We start from the raw sequence: 19632 nt of genomic DNA, 5'->3' as shown, positions 1-19632 counted from the left end.
TGAAAGTATAACCTTCAATTCCTGTCTTTCAAAACTCAATCTGAAAAACAAAAAAACAACCGAAACAAAAAACCACTTCTGATTTGTTGCTTTTGTGCTTGTCTACCGAAGCTGAGTCATTTTCAGTTAGGTTGAGCAGTTCCTCTTTTCTTCTAAGACCAGAGTCATGATGTTTGTGTTTTCTAGCATCTTGCTATTCAAAGTGTGGCCCAAGGACTAGCAGATAGGGCTCACTCGGGAGCTAGTTAGAAGTCCAGAATCCCAGGCCCCAGGCATACCTACTGAAGCTGCATTTTGATAAACTCCCCAGCTGACTCACAGGCACTTTCAAGTGTGGGAAGCACTGGTCAAGCAGGTCTTTAGATTTTCTTAGTAAAAATTATACTGTCAGGATTTAAAGGGGTGTATTTCCTTTTCTTAAAAATTTTTATTGCGAAACTTTTCCAAACATAAAGCAAAATTAAATTTCACAATGAACCCTCATATTCCTCCATTAGCTTTTTTTTTTAACATTTCTTTTTTTCCCAAAATTAATTTTTATCAACAATGTTATATAGAAATAGTAGTTTCCAATGTTCCTGTTATAAAGAGTCATGTCACAGTGGGTTTGATAAGGCCACAGCTAGCTTGGGAATTCTTTGTGAATCAGAGAAGCATGGTGGTGGTTGAGTTTGGGAAGTACTGGCCTGGGATTTAGCAGAGCTGGGTGCTGGCTGTCACTCCGTCCAGAATGCTGACCCTCAGTATTCTCATCTTTGCAGTGAGTGGGTTGAGACAGACAATCTCTAATGTTGCTTCCAGCCCTGTGACTATAGGTCCATTGCAAATATTATTATCCTCACTGTTTTTCAGGTGGAGAAACTGAAGAACCAGTTGAATATTCAAATAAAAAGGAAAACATCTGTTGGCATGGAAAAGTGATTATTTCCTAAGCTACTGAGTAAAACACAGCTGCACTGGCATTTTTAACACTGTTTTCTTGTCAATTTTTGTTCTTTCAGGAAACCTTACAGAAACATGAAGCCCTGAGCCATCTGGAACTTAGAAACCCATTTGGGGCCGTCTGCGGCTTCTAGAACATCCAGGTGTTCTGCAGATGCGAGAATTTATCCTGCAGCCGCCAGCTGGAATCCCAAACAGATGCAAGGCTTGTGCTACGGCTCCAATATCGCTGACACAGAAGGGTCCTTTTCTAAGTGGCCGTGATAAATTAACTGTGCAATGGTACATAGAACCCAAGTGAAAAAGAACAGTTGTTGACACTGAGGCCTAACTGATGCACAAATCAGTCATCCTACTGAGCTGTACGCTGCTGGTGGGATAACATTTACTGAAGAGGGTTAAGTCAAATACAGGGGTGTAAATTTCCTCACTCTCCTGAATCAGGATTTCAAATGGGGACATCATTTCTGTAGCCCCCACCATCACTATAGCCATCACTGCCACCCCCACTGCTGCTCCCACTGATACCCTATCTTCCTGCAAACCCCACTGTTGCTCTCCAAGGACATCCTACATTGAAAGTGAGCAGAAGGGAGCTCTCAGAATCATCTCTAGGGGTGGCTTGCCATCACTCCAGACAACTGGAACGCTTTCCTTACCACCATGGGCCAGCTTTTTCTAAAGGTTTTGATAGTGGGATTGAATTTCTTGGGATTTTTTTACCCTCTTGTGGATTTTCGCTTCAGTGGGAAGACTGGAGGCCAGAAACCAAATTTCGTGATCATTTTGGCAGATGACATGGGGTGGGGTGACCTGGGAGCGAACTGGGCAGAAACAAAGGACACGGCCCACCTTGATAAGATGGCTGCGGAAGGAATGAGGTGAGTCTTGAAGATGCCAAGCTAGCATCTCTTTGAGTGTTTTACCTTGAGAACTCTTGGGCGGCAGTTTAAAGCACTTAAAGAGCAGTGGATGACTCCATGTTGATTTAATTAATTTATATATTTATTTGGTTGGAAACCCGTACAGCATATGAAGAAATCCATCCATCCGTCCATCCATCTGATAGCATTTATTGTGTGTTTGTGTGTGTGTTAGGAACTGGGAATACAGAGATGAACAAGATAAAATCCTTGTCCTCAGGGTATGTGCTATCTGGCAGAGAAGTCAAGTTTAAAGGAAAGTAAGGGTTACGTGAACCTGTATCAGCATTTTTTGGAGTCCTGGGGCTTCAAGGGAGAAGGTGACCTTTGAAGAGCAACTAAAAGTCAGCTGGGCAGCTGAGATCTGGAGAGACCTCTATCACACATGTAGCTATTTAGCACCACACACAAAGGCAAAAGGAGTTATTTATGAGCAGATATGACACATTGGTCCATTGAAGGCACACTGAACTCTAAGGGACTGCAGAAGGGGTGGGGTTTGCATCTGAATGGGTCAACGTGTTTCTAGAAGAGCCAACAAAGTTTTGTCCAAATGCCTCAGACTGAGAACAAGTGTCAGAGCATTCAGACTTGTGGGTTTTCTTCTTGGGCTAACGTTGATCTGACTGATCAGCTCGGGTCTCATCTGCACTGGGTTAAACGTCTCCATTTGGCTCAGTGGGAATTGTTCCAGCTAGCTTGTTAGGACAGTGTGGGGGGCATCTCCACAGAGTTTGGGCCACTAGCATTCTAGAGCTTGAAGCTTTTCCCCTGAGATATGGACCCCGTGGGGTCCCTGCGTCTGGTCTCACCCCACTGTAGTCCATCTTCCTAACCTCAGCCAAGGGGAACTTTCTGGAAGCGCACTCCTCTGCTTCCAACTTTTCAAAGACGTTCTGTGGCCGTCAGGATAAAACCCGCACCCTGCAGAGTAGCTAACAAGGCTGGCCCACTCTCCACACCGGTTCTCTTTCCTGCCCGCCATCTTACAGCTGTGTTCACTTGTTGCCTCCCTCTTTGGGTGTCTTCTCTGGGATTCCTTCTTCCTGCTCTACTTTCCTCTCCTCTTCCCCTGGTTAATTAATTTCTACTCACCATTTAGGCCTCAACTCCATATCAGGTACTCAGGAACGATTTCTTGGTGCCTCCAGGGCTCGCTGTACTTTGTCTGCCGTGGCCCTTGTTGCTGTTCGTGGTGATTGTTTAACCATTGGACTTCCCTTCTAGCTCCGGGCTTTGGGAAGGCAGGGCCTGTCTATCCCTCCTCCCCACACACTTATCTTCCTAGCACCATGGTGCCTGGCACATAGTTATTGTTTTGCTGTTGCTGAGTCAGCTCCCGACTCACGGCAATCCCATGCACAACAGAAAGAAATGCTGCCCAGTTCTGTACTGTCCCCATCATTGGTTACAGATCAGACCATTGTGATCCATAGGGTGTTGACTGGCTGCTTTTCAGAGGTAGGTTGCCAGGCCTTTCTTTCTAGTCTATTGTAGTCTGGACACTCTGCTGAAACCTATTCAGCATCATAATAACATGCAAACCTCCACTGAGAGGAGATGGTTGCACATAAGGTGCATTGGCTGGGAATCAAACCCGGGTCTCCTGTATGGAAGACTAGAATTTTACCACTGAACCAGCAATGCTTCCTGGCACATAGTAGGCAATTAATAAATATTTGTTAATCAATAAATGAATCTTAGGAGTCTAAGATGTCCTGAAATGTAACCCGAAGTTTTACATGTAAGAGTTTTTTTTCTGGGGAGAGAGTTAGTAATCCATAGAATTCACCAGGTCCTGGGTTGCCAAATGCTTAAAAAAACTTCTGCTTTGGTTGTAAGTGGGTCACTGTGGAAATATCAGGCCCGTTATTTGAACTAAGACTGCAAGATCCAGACATTCTTTTCACAAGCCCTGCCCACCCGCATGTGCTCACCCTCAGCAGAAAGGGCGTCTCGGGGGCCAGATGCAGACACGGTTTGGTGGTCATGGTTCTCCCCTCTGTGAAGGTATTCTTGTCATCTGAACCTGTGACAGTGGCCAGGCAGATGGCCCTCTGGCCTGAGGTCTCTTTGTGCTTTGTTGACAGGAAAGCCAGGCATATCGTGAGGCTCCTGGCTGCCTACTCATGGCCACCGGGGAACTGTGGCCTTCAGACACGAACTCTTATGGCCAAACAGGTGTCAGAGTGGCTTGAGAAAGTATCATTTCTATTGTCTCCTTTGTATTATTAGTACTACTTACCTCTGTACTTCTTGCCTCTCAGATAGTCTAATGTAGCAGGTACTTAAGAAAGGTTTGCCACACCTAAGACTAAATATCATACTTAAGTGGGTAGGCTCTGAAGCCAGACTGCCTGAGTTCAAATCCTGCCTCTGCTGCTTTCTACCTGTGTGAGCTGGGCAAGCTGCTTCATCCCTCCAAGCTTTACTTTCCTCTTCTGTTAATGGGGATAACAGCACTGACCTCATAGGACACCATAAGATTAAATTAAGTAACCCATCTAAGCAAATTAGCCAAGAGCGAAGCAAACAGTAAACTGCCCCCCCCCAAAAAAAACCCAAAAAAACAAACTTATCTGGAGTCGATTCTGACTCATAGCAACCCTATAGGACGGAGTAGAACTGCCCTATAGGGTTTCAAAGGATTCGAACCGCTGACCTTTTGGTTAGAAGTCCAGCTCTTAACCACTGCGCCAGCAGGGCTGGATAAATGTTAGCTTTTGTTACGTTTGTTATTGTTATTATGTTGTTGTTTGTTGCCGTCAAGTTGATTGCTAGTCACAGCGACCTCGTGTGTTACAGAGTAGAACTGTCCCATAGCATTTTCTTGGCTGTAATCTTTATGACTTCCAGACTAAGACTGACTGGGCAGAAGGACCTGGAGTTCTACTTCTGAGAAAAAATTGGCCAGTGGAAACCTTACGGATAGTAGTGGAACATTGTCTGATATAGTGCCAGAAGATGAGCCACTCAGGTTGGAAGGGGCTCAAAATACGATCAGGGAAGAGCTGCCTCCTCAAAGCGGAGTCAACCTTAATGACGTGGACGGAGTCAAGCTTTCAGTACCTTCGTTTGCTGATGTGGCATGACTCAAAATGAGAAGAAACAGCTGCAAACGTCCATTAGTAATCAGAATGTGGAATGCACAACGTATGAATCTAGGACAATTGGAAGTTGTCAAAAATGAAATGGAGCACATAAACATCTATATTCTAGGCATTAGTGAGCTGAAATGGACTGGTATTGGCTGTTTTGAATCAGACAATCATGTGGTCTACTATGCCGGGAATGATAAACTTAAGAGGAATGGTTACATTCATCGTAAAAAAAAAAAAACATTTCAAGAACTGTCCTGAAGAACAACACTGTCAGTGATGGGAAAATATCCATACCCTACAAGGAAGACCAGTTAATATGACCATTATTCAAATGTATGCACTAACCACTAGTGCCAAAGATGAGGAAATTGAAGATTTTTACCAACTTCTGCAGTCTGAAATTGATCAAACATGCAGTCAGGATGCATTGATAATTACTGGTGATTGAAATGCAAAAGTTGGAAATAAAGAAGAAGGACAAGTAGTTGGAAGATATGGCCTTGATAATAGAAACCACGCCAGAGATCGCATGAGAGAATTTGTTAAGACCAACGACTTATTCATTGCAAATACCTTTTTTCAACAACATAAAGGACCACTATACACGTGGACCTCACTGGATGGAAAACACAGCAATCACATCGACTACGTCTGTGGAAAGAGACGATGGAAAAGCTTGACATCCTCATTCAGAACAAGGCCATGGGCCAACTGTGGAACAGACCATCAATTACTCATATGCAAGTTCAAGCTGAAGCTGAAGAAAATTAAAATAAGTCCAGGAGAGCCAAAATATGACCTTGAGTATATCCCACCTGAATTTAGAGACCATCTCAAGAATAGATTTGACACATTGCACACTGACGACAGAAGACCCTACGAGTTGTGGGATGGCGTCAAGGACATCACACATGAAGAGAGCAAGAGGTCATTAAAAAGATAGGAAAGAGAAAGAAAAGACAAAAATGGATGTCAGAGGAGACCCTGAAATTTGCTGTTAAACGTAGAGCAGCTAAAGTAAAAGGAAGAAATGATGAAGTAAAAGAACTGAACAGATTTCAAAGGGTGGCTTGAGAAGACAAAGTAAAGTATTATAATGACATATGCAAAGACCTGGAGTTAGAAAACCAGAAGAGAAGAACGCACTTGGCATTTCTCAAGCTGAAAGAACTGAAGAAAAAGTGAAAGTCTCGAGTTGCAGTAGTGAAGGATTCTATGGAGAAAATACTGAATGATGCAGGCATCAGAAGAAGACAGAATACACAGAGTCACTGTACCAAAAAGAATTGGTTGACATTCAGCCATTTCAGGAGGTAGCATATGATCAAGAACTGATAGTTCTGAAGGAGAAAGTCCAAGCTGACTGAAGGCATTGGCAAAAAACAAGGCTCCAGGAATTGACGGACTACCAGTTGAGATGTTTCAACAAATGGATGCAGCGCTGGAAGTGCTCACTCATCTCTGCCAAGAAATTTGGAGGATAACTATCTGGCCAACTGACTGGAAGAGATCCATATTTGTGCCCATTCCAAAGAAAGGTGATCCAACAGATTGTGGAAATTATCAAACAGTATCATTAATATCACATGCAAGTAACATTTTGCTGAAGATCATTCAAAAGTGGTTATAGCAGTACATTGACAGGGAAGAGCCAGAAATTCAAGCCGGATTCAGAAGAGGACGTGGAACAAAGGATATCATTGCTGATGTCAGATGGCTCTTGGCTGAAAGCAGAGACTACCAGAAAGACATTTACTTGTGTTTAATCGGCTATGCAAAGGCATTCAACTGTGTGGATCATAACAAATTATGGATAACACTGTAAAGAATGGAAATTCCAGAACACTTAATTGTGCTCATGAGGAACCTGTACAAGTGCCAAGAGGCAGTCGTTTGAACAGAACAAGGGTGATTTAAACTCAGGAAAAGTGTGCGTCAGGGTTGTATCCTTTTGCCATATTTATTCAATCTGTTTGCTGAGCAAATAATCCGGGAAGTTGGACTGTATGAAGAAGAATGGGGCATCAGGATTGGAGGAAGACTCATTAACAACTTTCGATATGCAGATGACACAGCCCTGTTTACTGAAAGTGAAGAGGACTTGAAGCACTTACTGATGGAGCTCAAAGACGACTGCCTTCAATATGAATTACACCTCTACATAAAGACAACAAAAGTCCTCACAACTGGACCAATAAGCAACATCATGATGAATGGAGAAAGTATTAAAGTTGTCAAGGATTTCATTTTACTTAGATCTGCAGTCAGTGCCATGGAAGCAGTCAGGAAATTAAATGATGTATTGCATTGGGCACATCTGCTGCAAAAGATCTCTTTAAATTGTTAAAAAGCAAAGATACTACTTTAAGGACTAAGGTGCGCCTGACCCAGGCCATGGTGTTTTCAATCGCCTCGTATGCATGTGAAAGCTGGATAATGAGTAAGGAAGACTGAAGAAGAATTGATGCCTTTGAATTATGATGTTGGTGAAGAATATTGAATATCTTATGGACTGCCAGAAGAATGAACAAATCTGTCTTGGAAGAAGTACAGCCAGAATGCTCATTGGAAGCAAGGATGGCCAGACGTCGTCTCACGTACTTTGGACGTGTTGTCAGGAGGGACCAGTCCCTGGAGAAAGACATCATGCTTGGTAGAGTAGAGGGTCAGCGAGAAAGAGGAAGACCCTCAACAAGATGGATTGACCCAGTGGCTGCAACAGTGTGCTCAAACATAGCAACGATTGTGAGGATGGCGCAGGATCAGGCAGTGTTTCATTCTGTTGTACGTAGGGTCGCTGTGGGTTGGAACTGACTCAGTGGCACCTAACATCAACAACATCAGTCTTTATGAGAGCAGTTCGCCAGGTCTTTCTCCCACAGAGTGGCCGGGTGGATTCAAACCACCAACCTTTTGGTTAGCAGAGGAGCTGCTTAAGTCACCAGGGCTCTTTATTGTTATTATAAACAAGGTCAGTTTGAATTGTCAAATCAGCAGCTTTGCATGATGAAAGTCTCAGATGATAAATCAGGGAAAGAAGAGATGGGATTCCAGGGACCACTCCGTGACTCCCTATGGGGGTGGCCTGCAAAGGATTCCTGGAGCTCCTTTCCCAGGAATTGGGCTGTCACCTGTATTTGAATCAACACAAGAGTTGCAACTTCTGTCACCCTCTGTTTCTCTTCTGGGCTGCCTGGGTCTGTCACTTACTAACTCTGGGACACTGGACTAGTTATTAACCTCATGGAGCCTCAGTTTCCTCATCTCTAAAATGGGACAGACCTGACACCTACATCACAGGGTGGTTTTGAGGAGTAAATGAGTTGTCATGTAAGTCATTAAAAGAGTATGTGGCACATGTTGGTGTTGACATGTATTAGCTCTTGTTGTCCCTATAACCCTGGCTCCACTGCCCTGCTCTTCCCCTTGTTGCCGTCCCCTGGCTGGAGGGTCATGCCTGTTTTCTCAGCTTATGTTGGCGTAGTGGGTAAGCACTCAGCCGCTAACGGAAAGGTTGGCAGTTTGAACCCGCCAGCAGCTCCATGGGAGAAAGATGAGGCAGTGTGCTTCCTTAAAGATGTGTAGCCTTGGAGACTCTATGGGGCAGTTCTACTTCTGTCCTATAGTGTCGCTATAAGTCAGAATTGACTGTATGGCAAGCTTTTTTTTTTGGGGATATTCCAACAGTGTCTGGCTCTGTCCATGCCCCAAGCTCCACCCTTCCCTAAGCTGTACCATAGAGTTTAGCTGTTCTTCAGGAATCTGCTTGATTCTGCTCGTTCCTAGACCAAATTTCCCAAAGCTCCTGCCTGGACATACCATTAGTTTCTATTTCATTTTATTTATTTATTTTTCTAACCTGGCTATGGTAGATGGAGTTTGCCGATTTTGTGGATGAAGCAGGCACCATTCATAACATGTTTGTGATGTCATCTACTGCTGCAATAGAAAAAGAATCCTCAGGGGAAGAAAAGTGGAATCTTTCGGTGCCTCTGTATTTTGCCATCCCTTTTCAGACTTCCTAAACTCCATTTACATGGAGATAAAATAGAGGTTGTGGCCTTGAGCTCGCGTATCTTCACAGTAGCCTGGGTCATAGAGTAGCTAGCCACATGACTATGTCACCAATGGGGAAGCTGAGTCCCAGAGAGAAATTAGGTGCTTTTCACTATCGTAGTCAGCTCTCTACCATGTGAGGCAGATGATCTAGTTTGTGAATCAACTAGTTTGCAGATGACCACGTTAAAAATACTAATAAAAATCCACTGGTGAAAACAATGAAAGCGACCACAAATCAGCAGACATCTCCTTCCAGAGGGCACCGCGTTGGGCGCTCCCCAGTGTTCAGTGAATGCCCTTGTGTGCCCTGTGCTTGTCAGGAGGCTGAACAGTCAAAATGTTTTGCCTTTGACCTGGTGGGCTCTCGTTTTGCCAGTGCCCTTTGCAAATCAGAGCTGGGCAAAGCAATCGAACATTTGTAAGTTTAAAAATGATAAGATAATCAGAAAAAAATCAAAATGTCGGCATTTTAAGTGAAGATGCCAAAGACTTAGAAGTCAACTGAAACTTACAAATTTCAAGCAATTAGGAAAGGGAGAAAGGTAAAGCAACTTGCATCACAATCTGGACCAGAGGAAGGAATTGCTTATGCTTTAAAAAAAGAAAAACGGACAAGTGCATTTCTTTGGCACCTTTTCCGCCTCTCCAGACAGTCTGCCAAATGCTCAAAACACCGTGGGAACCCCGTAAATAACCTTGAAGACGCGGCGCTAGTTTGGTTCTCATCAGCAACGCCCGCAAAGGCCATTGCTGGTTTCACCTGGAATGAAACAAGCAACGTATTTCTCGAACATTTTCAGGTGGGAAAGTAACTTGCATGTGACTCCTAGATGGGTGACTGGATTCAAGCGATGGCCTTGGATTTCCAAACTGGGGTTGGAGCTTCTGAGCAGTAATGGTCTAGAAGTCTTTGGAGAGAGAGGAGAAAGACCATTGGTGGTGAAAAGAAAAGTGGTCACGGTTGGCAAAGCCCAGACCCTGCCCAGTCACTTTGCTGCCAGGCTGACTCAGAAGTGAAGTTGACAGTATGTTGTAAATATATTTACTTACGCAAATTGATTTACCGTATATTTACTTTGCACTTTGATCGGTCTTGCTTCCGCGTCCCCGGTTTAACTTTGAATCAAGTCGATGCTGCCGCTGCTGAAGCTAAGAGTTGTAGGCAGTGGCTTAGCTAGGAATCAGAGATCAATATTCACCACTGGACGGTCAGAGGCTCTCAGGGCTTGAGGCTGTTAGCGTAAAGGGCCTCTGTAAGGAATGAACGGACCTGTCAGTTCAGCCAAACACCTGGTTTGACTTCTGCTTTCAGAATTGGCTTTTTTGCAAAAATCTGTCCACCTGTTACCCGCCAGACTCTCCTTCTCAACCGTCCTGCCCCATGTGGGATTTTGCGGTAACCCAATGGGAGATGAGACTCAAACTGGTGGTCAAAACTGCAAAAGATTGTGAGGGTGTCTTGATGTCTGGTGGACACTATTTGAGTTAGAGTAGAGAGGACATTCTGAGCAGGGCTCATATTAGGAAGAAAAGACCCTCCCCTACCTTGTGATCCGCTCCTGTCTTTATCCCACCCCCGGATACAGTGACTCAGATTGATTCAGGGGTGAGTGGACCATCATCAGGGAGAAAGTCTCTTGTCTGCTTCCCTTCACCATCTACTCTGAGACGTTTCTTTCAGGAGGTTCCAGCCCTGGTGGCGCAGTGGTTAAGCTTTAACACTCAGCTGCTCCATGGGAGAAAGATGTGGCAGTCTGCTTCCATAAAGATTACAGCCTTAGAAACTCTATGGGGTGGTTCTACTCTGTCCTATAGGGTCGCTATGAGTTGGAGTCCATCTATGGCAATGGACTTGGTTTTTTGGTTTATCCTGTCTTCTCCTTCTAAGCTCCCAGCATCTTGTGATAGTCAGCTTTACATCTTTGCACTTGGGTGTATATCACAGAGATATAAAAATTATGTAATGCCCACTTATCAGCTGAGGGAATGGCCAAGGTGAAACCGAAAGGACTACAGGTTTTCACCTGGTGGCTCTGTATAATAAATAGACGGGGCCATGCAGGAACATGATGATCTAGATGTTAGACGATCTTGGAAAACAGGAACTGAAAGATTAACGAGAGGACTTTGGTGCCAATCTGCTTACCCGGAGAGTTCAAAATAGCCTTTCCAATTGCTGTCATTTGTTACTGTTAAGCCTCCCAAGTACAGTCATTTGATAATGAATTCCAAGTAAGAGCAGGTCATGGGACAAATGCTGGGACACACAGCTTTCTCTGCCCTCAAGAGGCTTATGGCCTGGTGGCAAACAAAGGCAAGAAGCCCAGCTTTTAGAATGGTAATGTGCTATGAGAGCAGGGACTTCTGGGGCATCTCCCACCCCTGGTGCTTTTATAGCACGAGTGGGATGTAACTGAATTGACAGTTTACACCAGTTGCCATCCAGTTGACTCCTACTCACGGCGACCCCCTGTGTATCAGAGTAAACATGTGCTCCACAGGGTTTTCAGTGGCTGATTTTTTTTGGAAGTGGATTGCAGGCCTTTCTTTCGAGGTGCCTCTGGGTGGACTCAAACCTCCGACCTTTCGGTTAGCAGCCAAGTGCTAACCATTTGCATCACCCAGACACTGAATTGCCAGCTTAGGGGATAGTATTGACACATTAATTATAACTTGGTTGCAGTCAAGAGTGACAAAGGCCCTGGGCTGGTGCTCATAGTGAGATAGTGCTGCAGGGATACAGGAGAAGAACGCTTATCTAGAACAAAGCCAAGGGTTACTCAACAGAGGTTATCTGTTAGGACCTGAGTGCCGAGACTTGAACATGAGTAGGAATTAAGCAGATGAAGGGGGAGGAGTGTTGTAGGCAGAAGGAAAAGCACACGCCAAGACCCGGAACTGGAAGGTGCCCATTCACTCAACCAGTATTCACTGAGCCTCCCCCAGGCAGCGTCCTAGGTGTTGGGAATACATCAGTGATCCCAACAATCAAAAATCCTCGGTCTCTGGGGGCTTCCATTCTAGTGGTTGGTCCCGCTGAGTCAAGGAGTGGGAGGCTGTCTAGCTGGATGGGGCAGCTGGTGAAGGGCTTCGTGTGCCATGCCCGTGTTTGAACTTGACCCTGAAGGCAGTGGGGAGCCCGGAAGCACTGAAGTCATCTGGCCTGCACTTGAAGTGGGCTGCTCAGCTTACTAGAGGTGGGCCACACTGGAGGCTGGAGTGGAGGGAAGATTGCAGGAAGCTCCAGGATGGCTTGGTTGGCCCATGGTCATGGTGATGGCAATGGAGAGAAGTGACAGGCCCAGGAGGCACCGCGATGCCCCGTGTGTATGTCCTGTTGTCGTGTATCTTGTGTGTGTCCTTCCTTGAGTGTGAACATGCTCATACCCACAAGGAGAATGTGAAAAGGAAAGGGAAGAATTGCCCGGGATCATACGGAGCTCAGCTGCTAGGAATCCTTTTCGGAAAAGAACAGGCGTATGAATGAATGAATGAATAATTGAACGAATGAATAAACACAGACATAGCAAATTCACTTTTTGCTGCAACATTTGCTTCTAGTTTACAAAGGACCTGCATATCCATTATCCCCTTGCCTCAGTTATCTCACAGAACCCCACAGAAGTTATCTCACAGAAGCCTCCTGAGAGATGAGTCAGCTGTTGTCATCCCATTTAACAGAAAACAACATCGAGGCTCAGCCGAGCTGGTTCTCTCTATGTCTAAGTCCTGCTTCGCCACCTTTCCAGTTCCCACCTTCCATCCTGCCCCACATACACACAAACCAGTTGCCATCAAGTCAACTCTGACTCATGGTGACCCCATGTGTGTCTGAGTAGAACTGTGTTCATTAGGGGTTTCAGTGGCTGATTTTCCGGACGTAGATCGCCAGGCCTTTCTTCCGAGGTGCCTCTTGGTGGACTTGAACAGTCAACCTTTCAGTCAGCAGCAAGAGTGGTAACCAGTTTTTCACCACGCAGGGACTCCCGTACACACAAAGACCATGGCAAATGACTTTTAAAACCTATTTCCACCTCCCAGCCTTTACGTTATGAATGGGGCAAGGATGGTTTTTATTCCAGTGACATAGCCGTTTAGAAAGCTGCCACGGAAGGTCTCATCATCTATTTTAAATTTCTTGTAAATGAAGGCTGGACACACTTAACTTTGCGATGTGTCTTCAGGACTTTTGTGGCGGCCTTTCCAGCGCCAACGTCACCCAGTTCTAATACGCATAATTTACGCAATGGCAAGTTGCTTTGGTTTCCGTCTGGCCATATCTTAATTTGCGTTGATTTTCCTGGGGTGCTGTAATGTCTGGCTGTGTATCTCCAGCTTTGCTTTACAATTTATTTTCAGCCTTTAATTAGGACCCCTGTTGGTGAACTGGCCTGAGCCTGCCCAGATAGATCTGGGGGAAAAGCAGAGTCTTTCCAAATGACGAGACCTTTTATTACTTACTAATTAGTCCCCACCGACTGGAGAGAGCAGCCAGGAGAGGGGGAGAAAGGGTGACCTGCAAGTGAGTTCGTCGGGCCGTACGGGGTGTTGTTAGTTGTTTGTTTGCGGGGGAGGAGGGGTAAATAAGGTTATTTCAGAGAGTTAGGTTATGAAGTTTAACACACCACTGGTGAACGAATGGAGTCCTAAAAGCTTCAGCTTAAACGATTATGTGCAAATGGACTCATATGTTTTTTTTTTTTTTTTTTTTCCCCAGTCAAACTGCCTGGCTTTTGTCTGCTAATTTTGTTTGTTCGTTCTCCAGGTATTGATGGAGCAGCCCCACTGTGCCAGGCACCGTGCTCGGGGCTGGAGTTGCAACTCTAAGCCTTGTGCTCATGGACCCTACAGTCTGCGAAGGAACTCAAAGCTGTGTCTTGCTGTAAAAATGTGCTCTAGGTGTTCCCAAGATGATGGCATTAACATATCCAAGGAGAGACAAGACTCAGGGCAGCCGGTTAAAAATGAGCAAGCAGGTGAAGCATTTAGGCAATGTATTTTTGGCAGCTCCTAGGCAAGAAGAAATGGTGGTCAACAGCTTTTGAGTACCCCAGCCCCACTGGTAAAGCGCAATCCACGGTGGACAAAAATCCCTCAAGCTTAGCAAACAAATGGACTTTTTCTCTGATACATTTGAATTCCTTTAGCATTGATGAATGCAGACCGTGGTAGAATTCTCGCCTTCCATGTGGGAGACCCAGGTTTGATGCTTGGTGACCAGTGCACCTCACACGTAGCCACCATCTGTCTGTCAGTAGAGCTATAATGCTGAACAGATTTCAGTGGAGTTTCCAAACTAAGATGGACTAGGAAGAAAGGCTTGGCAATCTACTTCTGAAAATCAGCCAATGAGAACCCTATTGTCTGATCCGCAACCAATCACAGGGATGGTGCAGGACTGACCAGCGTTTTGCTTTGTCAAGCATGGGATCACCGTGAGTTGGGGGCTGACTCGAGGGCACTTAACAACAACAGCGTTAATGAACTCCACGCTCACCATGGCAAACTTTGGATTCTGATTTCCCATGTGAACGTGTTGACTGTGCCGACATGCTAGCTCCTGTGACCCTTCTTGGAAATTAGTGGGGGAAATAAGCACTCTGTGTCTCTCTTGAGCTCATGTGGTTTGTGTGGATGTGAGTCAGGCTCTTGGGCTGGCACAACCAAGACTGTGTCTCGGGGCCTTCCCAGCCCAAGACCAGCTCCATAACACAGTGACCTAGTTAATGTAATACCGTCTGCATGCCGACTGAGCTCCAGCCGGCCTTCCCTCAGATGTCTCTGAGTGGAAGGAACATAGGATTTGGGTTGGGCAAGCCTGGGTTCAAATTCTAGCTCTGTCATTTCCTAACTGTAAGGCTCTACAGTCTTCAATGTAGCCCCGCCATTAGGCCTTGGAGTAAGACAGGAGCCCTGGTGGCACAGTGGTTAAGTGCTCAGCTAGTAACTGAAAGGTCAGCGGTTCGAACCCACCAGCTGCTCCGAAGGAGAAGGATGTGCCGGTCTGCTACCGTAAAGATCTACAGCGTTGGAAACCCTATGGGTAGTTCTACTCTGTCCTATAGGGTTGCTGTGAGTTGGAATCGACTTGACAGCCATGGGTGGGTGGAATAAGACCCATCTGCACTCATACCAGCTGCATAGCCTTGAGAAGACTACTTAAGGTCTCTCAGCCTTGGTTTCCTTATCTGTAAAATGGGAGTTCGGATACCTCTTTTACAGATTGTTTTAAAGATTAGAAGTAGTACATGTAATATGATTAGGGTGGTGGCCAGCTGGTAAATGGTGGCTATTTTTATTATTATAAGACAGACATAAAGTTAATGCCTGTTTATACTTTAGGTCTCAGCTTACATGTAACTGAGTTGAAGATGATGTCTCGGTTTCCAGCCAGGTTGGTCCGGGGGTTGGGGGTCAGACTCTTGGAGGGAGGATTCTGTGCATGTTGAGGCAGAGGTGACCTGTGCCCTGGCAGTGAACAAAAGGCCAGCACAGGACCGGCAGTGGCCAGGGACACTCACCCCTGGCATTACAACCATTCATGCCCTGCCCACTGCTCCCTTTCTGGAGTGTTCTCTGTCTCCTTAGCTAGTGATGACAGTAACCATGTTGACTAGCATGTTTTTTTTTTTTTTTTTTAAAAAAAAACCACTATACCAGGCGCTGTGCTCAGGGCCTTATGTGCATCATCTCATTGAATCCCCAGATTGCCTGGTGGAGTAGGTGTGGTGACGCCCCTTTTGCAGACAAGGATACTGAGACTTAAGTTACCTGTCTCTGATGGCGCTTGTCCATTTTAATATATCCTCATATGTGTTGACACTTCTGCTAGAGTGTCAGCTTTCTGATGAAAAGGGCTGTCATTTCCTCATCCCTCTAGCTCCCCAGCTAGCTTTGCTGTAGTTGGTTGAACTAAGCCAGCAGCTCACAGGTGAAGTGGTGCGGAGGACCATTGAAAAGTGTATGTATCTGTTTGGAGGGAGTGGGGAATGACAAGTGAAGGGAGGCATGTCCAATGGCATCTTGATGTCTGCATAACCAGGTTAAGTCTTGGTGCCTGCAGAGAACCCCTTTTGAGCAAGGTGGCATCAAGACAGGCTACCCTGTCCCAGCAGACCAGAAGAACTGGGTCTCACCAGGTAGAGTGCAGGACCTGAATGGCCAACAGTGGAGAAAATAGCCTTCCCAAAGTCAGGAACCAGACCCTGTTCTAAGCCTGGGGAAACGTTGAGGGTGGCAGACATACCCACGCTGTCAGGGAACTCTATTCTAGATGAGGGAGCCAGGCAGCCCGCAAGGAGACACATCCATGAGCATGAAGATGTCATATACAGTGAGGGCCATAAAGTAAAGTGGAGAGTGATTGGTCAGGAAAGGTCTCACTGAGGAGCGAAATGGGCGCCGAGACTCAGATGGCAAGAAGCCACCTTGTGGGAACCAGAGCAAAGCGTTCCAAGCAGAGGGAACAGAAGAAGGGCCTGAGGCAGGACTGAGTTTGGGGTGTTCTAGGAAGACCAACTTAGATGGTCTAGATCCCGAGCCACATCACACACAGAAATGAGTAATATTTGTACCTTTCCTTAGGGAATTCCACTGAGAGAGTTGGAGGCAGCCAGTGTGGGTCTCCCTCCACGAGGGCCTAGCGCCCCACCCAAGGACTCTCACATTGTACTCTAAGGGGATTGCTTTCCCTGGAGTTGTACAGGCCAGAGACAGAGGCAACTTACAAGGTGGCCCTGGAGCCTCCAATTGCCCCAGGCCCCTTCCCACCTACCCCCAGCTGCCTCAGGGGCTGAGGGGAAAACTATCTTGGAAGGTTGTGACCTATTTGGGCCCATCAGTGTATTCCAACTCCTTGCCTGGGAAGCTCCAATGTTGGGTCTCTAAGACCATGGTAATGACTTTGGGTTTTATTTTTATTGCAGTGAGAACCCTTTAGAGGATTTCAAGCCAGGGACTAAAATTAGCTGATGTTATGGATTGAAATGTGTCCCTCTACCCCCCAAATAGGTATTTTAATTCCTAATCTCTATGCCTGTGGTTATAATCCCACTCAGGAATGGATTGCCTTTGTTATATTAATGAGACAGGATTAGTGTAGGGTGTATCTTGAGTCAATTTCTTTTGAGATATAAAAGAGATTAAATAAGCAATCAAGCTAGCAGAGACGGGGAAAGAGAAATGCCAAGCCACGTGAAGATTACCCAGGAGCAGCTCAGAAGAGACAAGGACCTTCCTCCAGAGCCAACAGAGAGGGAAAGTTTCCCCTAGAGCCAACACCCTGGATCTGGACTCCTAGCCTCCTAAACTGTGAGAAAATATATCTGTTTGTCAAAGCTACCCATTTGTGGCATTTCTGTTATAGCAGCACTAGATAACTAAGACAGGTGATAAACATTTTTAAAGTTACTTTGGCTGCTTTTGGAAAATGTGGGGTGATGGTGGTGATTGAGGATAGGAATGAGATATGGGGAGCAGGACCACCACATATAGCTGGGCACACTATGCACTACTCACCTCCAAACCCTGGTGTGAATGGTGCCCCCTAGGGTTATACACCATGGTAGCCCTGGTGTGGAGACAATATGGAGACTATGGCGTGGGCTGGGTGCAAGACTATATTGGCTTGGACTAGGATGTTGGCAAGTCAGTGGAGTGAAATGGTTAGTGTCTTAGTTATCTAGTGCTGCTATAACAGAAACACCACAAGTGGGTGGCTTTAACAAACAGAAATTTATTCTCTCACAGTTTAGGAGGCTAGAAGTCTGAATTCAGGGTGCCAGCTCCAGGGGAAGGCTTTTTATCTCTGTCAGTTCTGGGGAAAGATCCTTGTCATCAATCTTCCCCGGTCTAGGAGCTTCTTAACGCAGGGACCATGGGTCTAAAGGATGTACTCCTGGTGCTTCTTTCTTAGTGGTGTGAGGCCCCATCTCTCTGCTTGCTTCTCTTTCATTTTATCTCTTGTAAGATAAAAGGTGCTGCAGGCCACACCCCAGGGAAACTCCCCTTACATAGGATCAGGCCTGTGACCTGAGTAAGGGTGTTGCATCCCACCCTAATCCTCTTTAACATACCCTAATCTTGCCTCATTAACCACAGGCGGAGATTAGGATTTATAACACACAGGAAAATTACATCAAATCACAAAATGGAGGACAACCACACAATACTGGGAGTCATGGCCTAGCCAAGATGACACGTATTTTTGGGGGGACACAATTCAATCCATAACGGGTAGATTCTGGATGTATTTGGAAGTAGGGTTGATAGGACATTCTAATAGTTTGGCTCTGAGGGAAAGAGAGGAATCACAGATGAGTCCTTTGGCTTGAGTAAGTGGGTGGAAGATGGTGCCATTTACTGAGATGCGAAAGATTGGGAGAGTAGGAGCTGTGCAGGGCAACGTCTAAAGAAGAACCAGATACTGCAGAGACGACAAAGGAAACAACCATGTGCCCAATGGAGTAATGTTTGAGGTCCTGAGACCAACGGGCCTTTCTCCCCTGGCTCTGGGAAGCCCAGTGGGCTGAGGAGTGACTGGGGCTCCAGAGAGGACAGATGCTGTTGTGCAGGGCCAGCTTCATGGGTGTGTGACCTCTGTAGTCCCAGGGGGAAGGGCCGCGCTTGGTTTAATGCACTACTGTCACTATCTTGAAATACTTAGTAATTTTTGAACAAGGAGACCCACACATTTTCATTTGCACTGGGCCCCACAAATTGTACAGTGAGTCCTGCTGTTGTGAATAAAGAGATGACACTGACAAGCTTGGGCCAGCCCATAGAGAATGACAACTTCAGACCAGGATGAACCGGGGCAACAAATGGTTATGATTGATGTATGTAAAGTCCTTGGAAAAGTGCCTGGATGACAATAACTGCTTTGCAAGCATTTGCTGTTTGAGGAATAATTATTATTGGAGGAACATTTAGGAGTGTGGAGTAGGAAGAGAAGAGGAAAAGCTGGGAAGAAGTGGACATTTGTCTTGGGAGCAAAGGTATGAGCAATGGGTGGGACCCATTTGGAATTCCAGCTACCTGCAACATCAGGGCCCTGGATTTTGCCCCAGTAGTTTGACTCCGTGGCCCCAGTATGTTTGGCTGGTGTTAAGAAGCTTTCAGAAATGCCCGTGCCTGGGAGATTCCCCCAGATGCCTGGGAGATTCCCCCAGGTGCCCACAGATTGGGAACGGAAGGCTGCAAGCACTTTTCCAGCCCCCAGAGAGACTGAGGATAAGGAAGGAAGTTCTGGCAGGCATAAAGCCAGAGGTGAACCCTGGCGCTCCCATGTGCAAAGCCAACATTGGTGCACCTGCCTTCGCCACCCTCATTGTGTCAGACAGAGACATCACACAGCCTGGCTCCGAGAGAGAGAGTGGCTTCAGAGCTGGACCAGCACTTCCAAGTAGCTCACTGACCATGTCCCTTCTTTGCTGTTTGTTGCCCTGAAATGGGAATTAACACATGTTCTGGAACCCAGGCCTAGGTCTCTTTATTCAGACTTGTTATGTTGTGCAAAAGCAAAGTGGATAGTGGGGCCATCCAATCAGCATGCATTTTGTAGCCCCCACTTTGTGCTAGAGCCAGGGCCTCAAGAGTGAACCAAATAT

The 19632-nt window shown here is 46.0% G+C and overlaps 1 protein-coding gene across 1 annotated transcript in view; it reads left to right on the top strand.

The window, feature by feature from the left end:
• Positions 1–598: 598 nt before the first annotated feature.
• ARSG (arylsulfatase G) overlaps positions 599–19632 on the top strand; it is an 89779-nt gene continuing 70745 nt past the window's right edge. The window contains exon 1 of the mRNA XM_023729436.1: positions 599–1823. Within this exon, the coding sequence (XP_023585204.1) occupies positions 1606–1823 (218 nt within the window). The 5' untranslated portion in view covers positions 599–1605. The remainder of the gene's footprint in view (positions 1824–19632) is intronic.

Source organism: Trichechus manatus, unplaced genomic scaffold (assembly GCF_000243295.1).
Source record: "Trichechus manatus latirostris isolate Lorelei unplaced genomic scaffold, TriManLat1.0 scaffold00028, whole genome shotgun sequence".
Lineage (NCBI taxonomy): Eukaryota > Metazoa > Chordata > Mammalia > Sirenia > Trichechidae > Trichechus > Trichechus manatus.
Note: the sequence above shows the minus strand (reverse complement) of the source record. Positions and strands in the feature narration are given on the sequence as shown.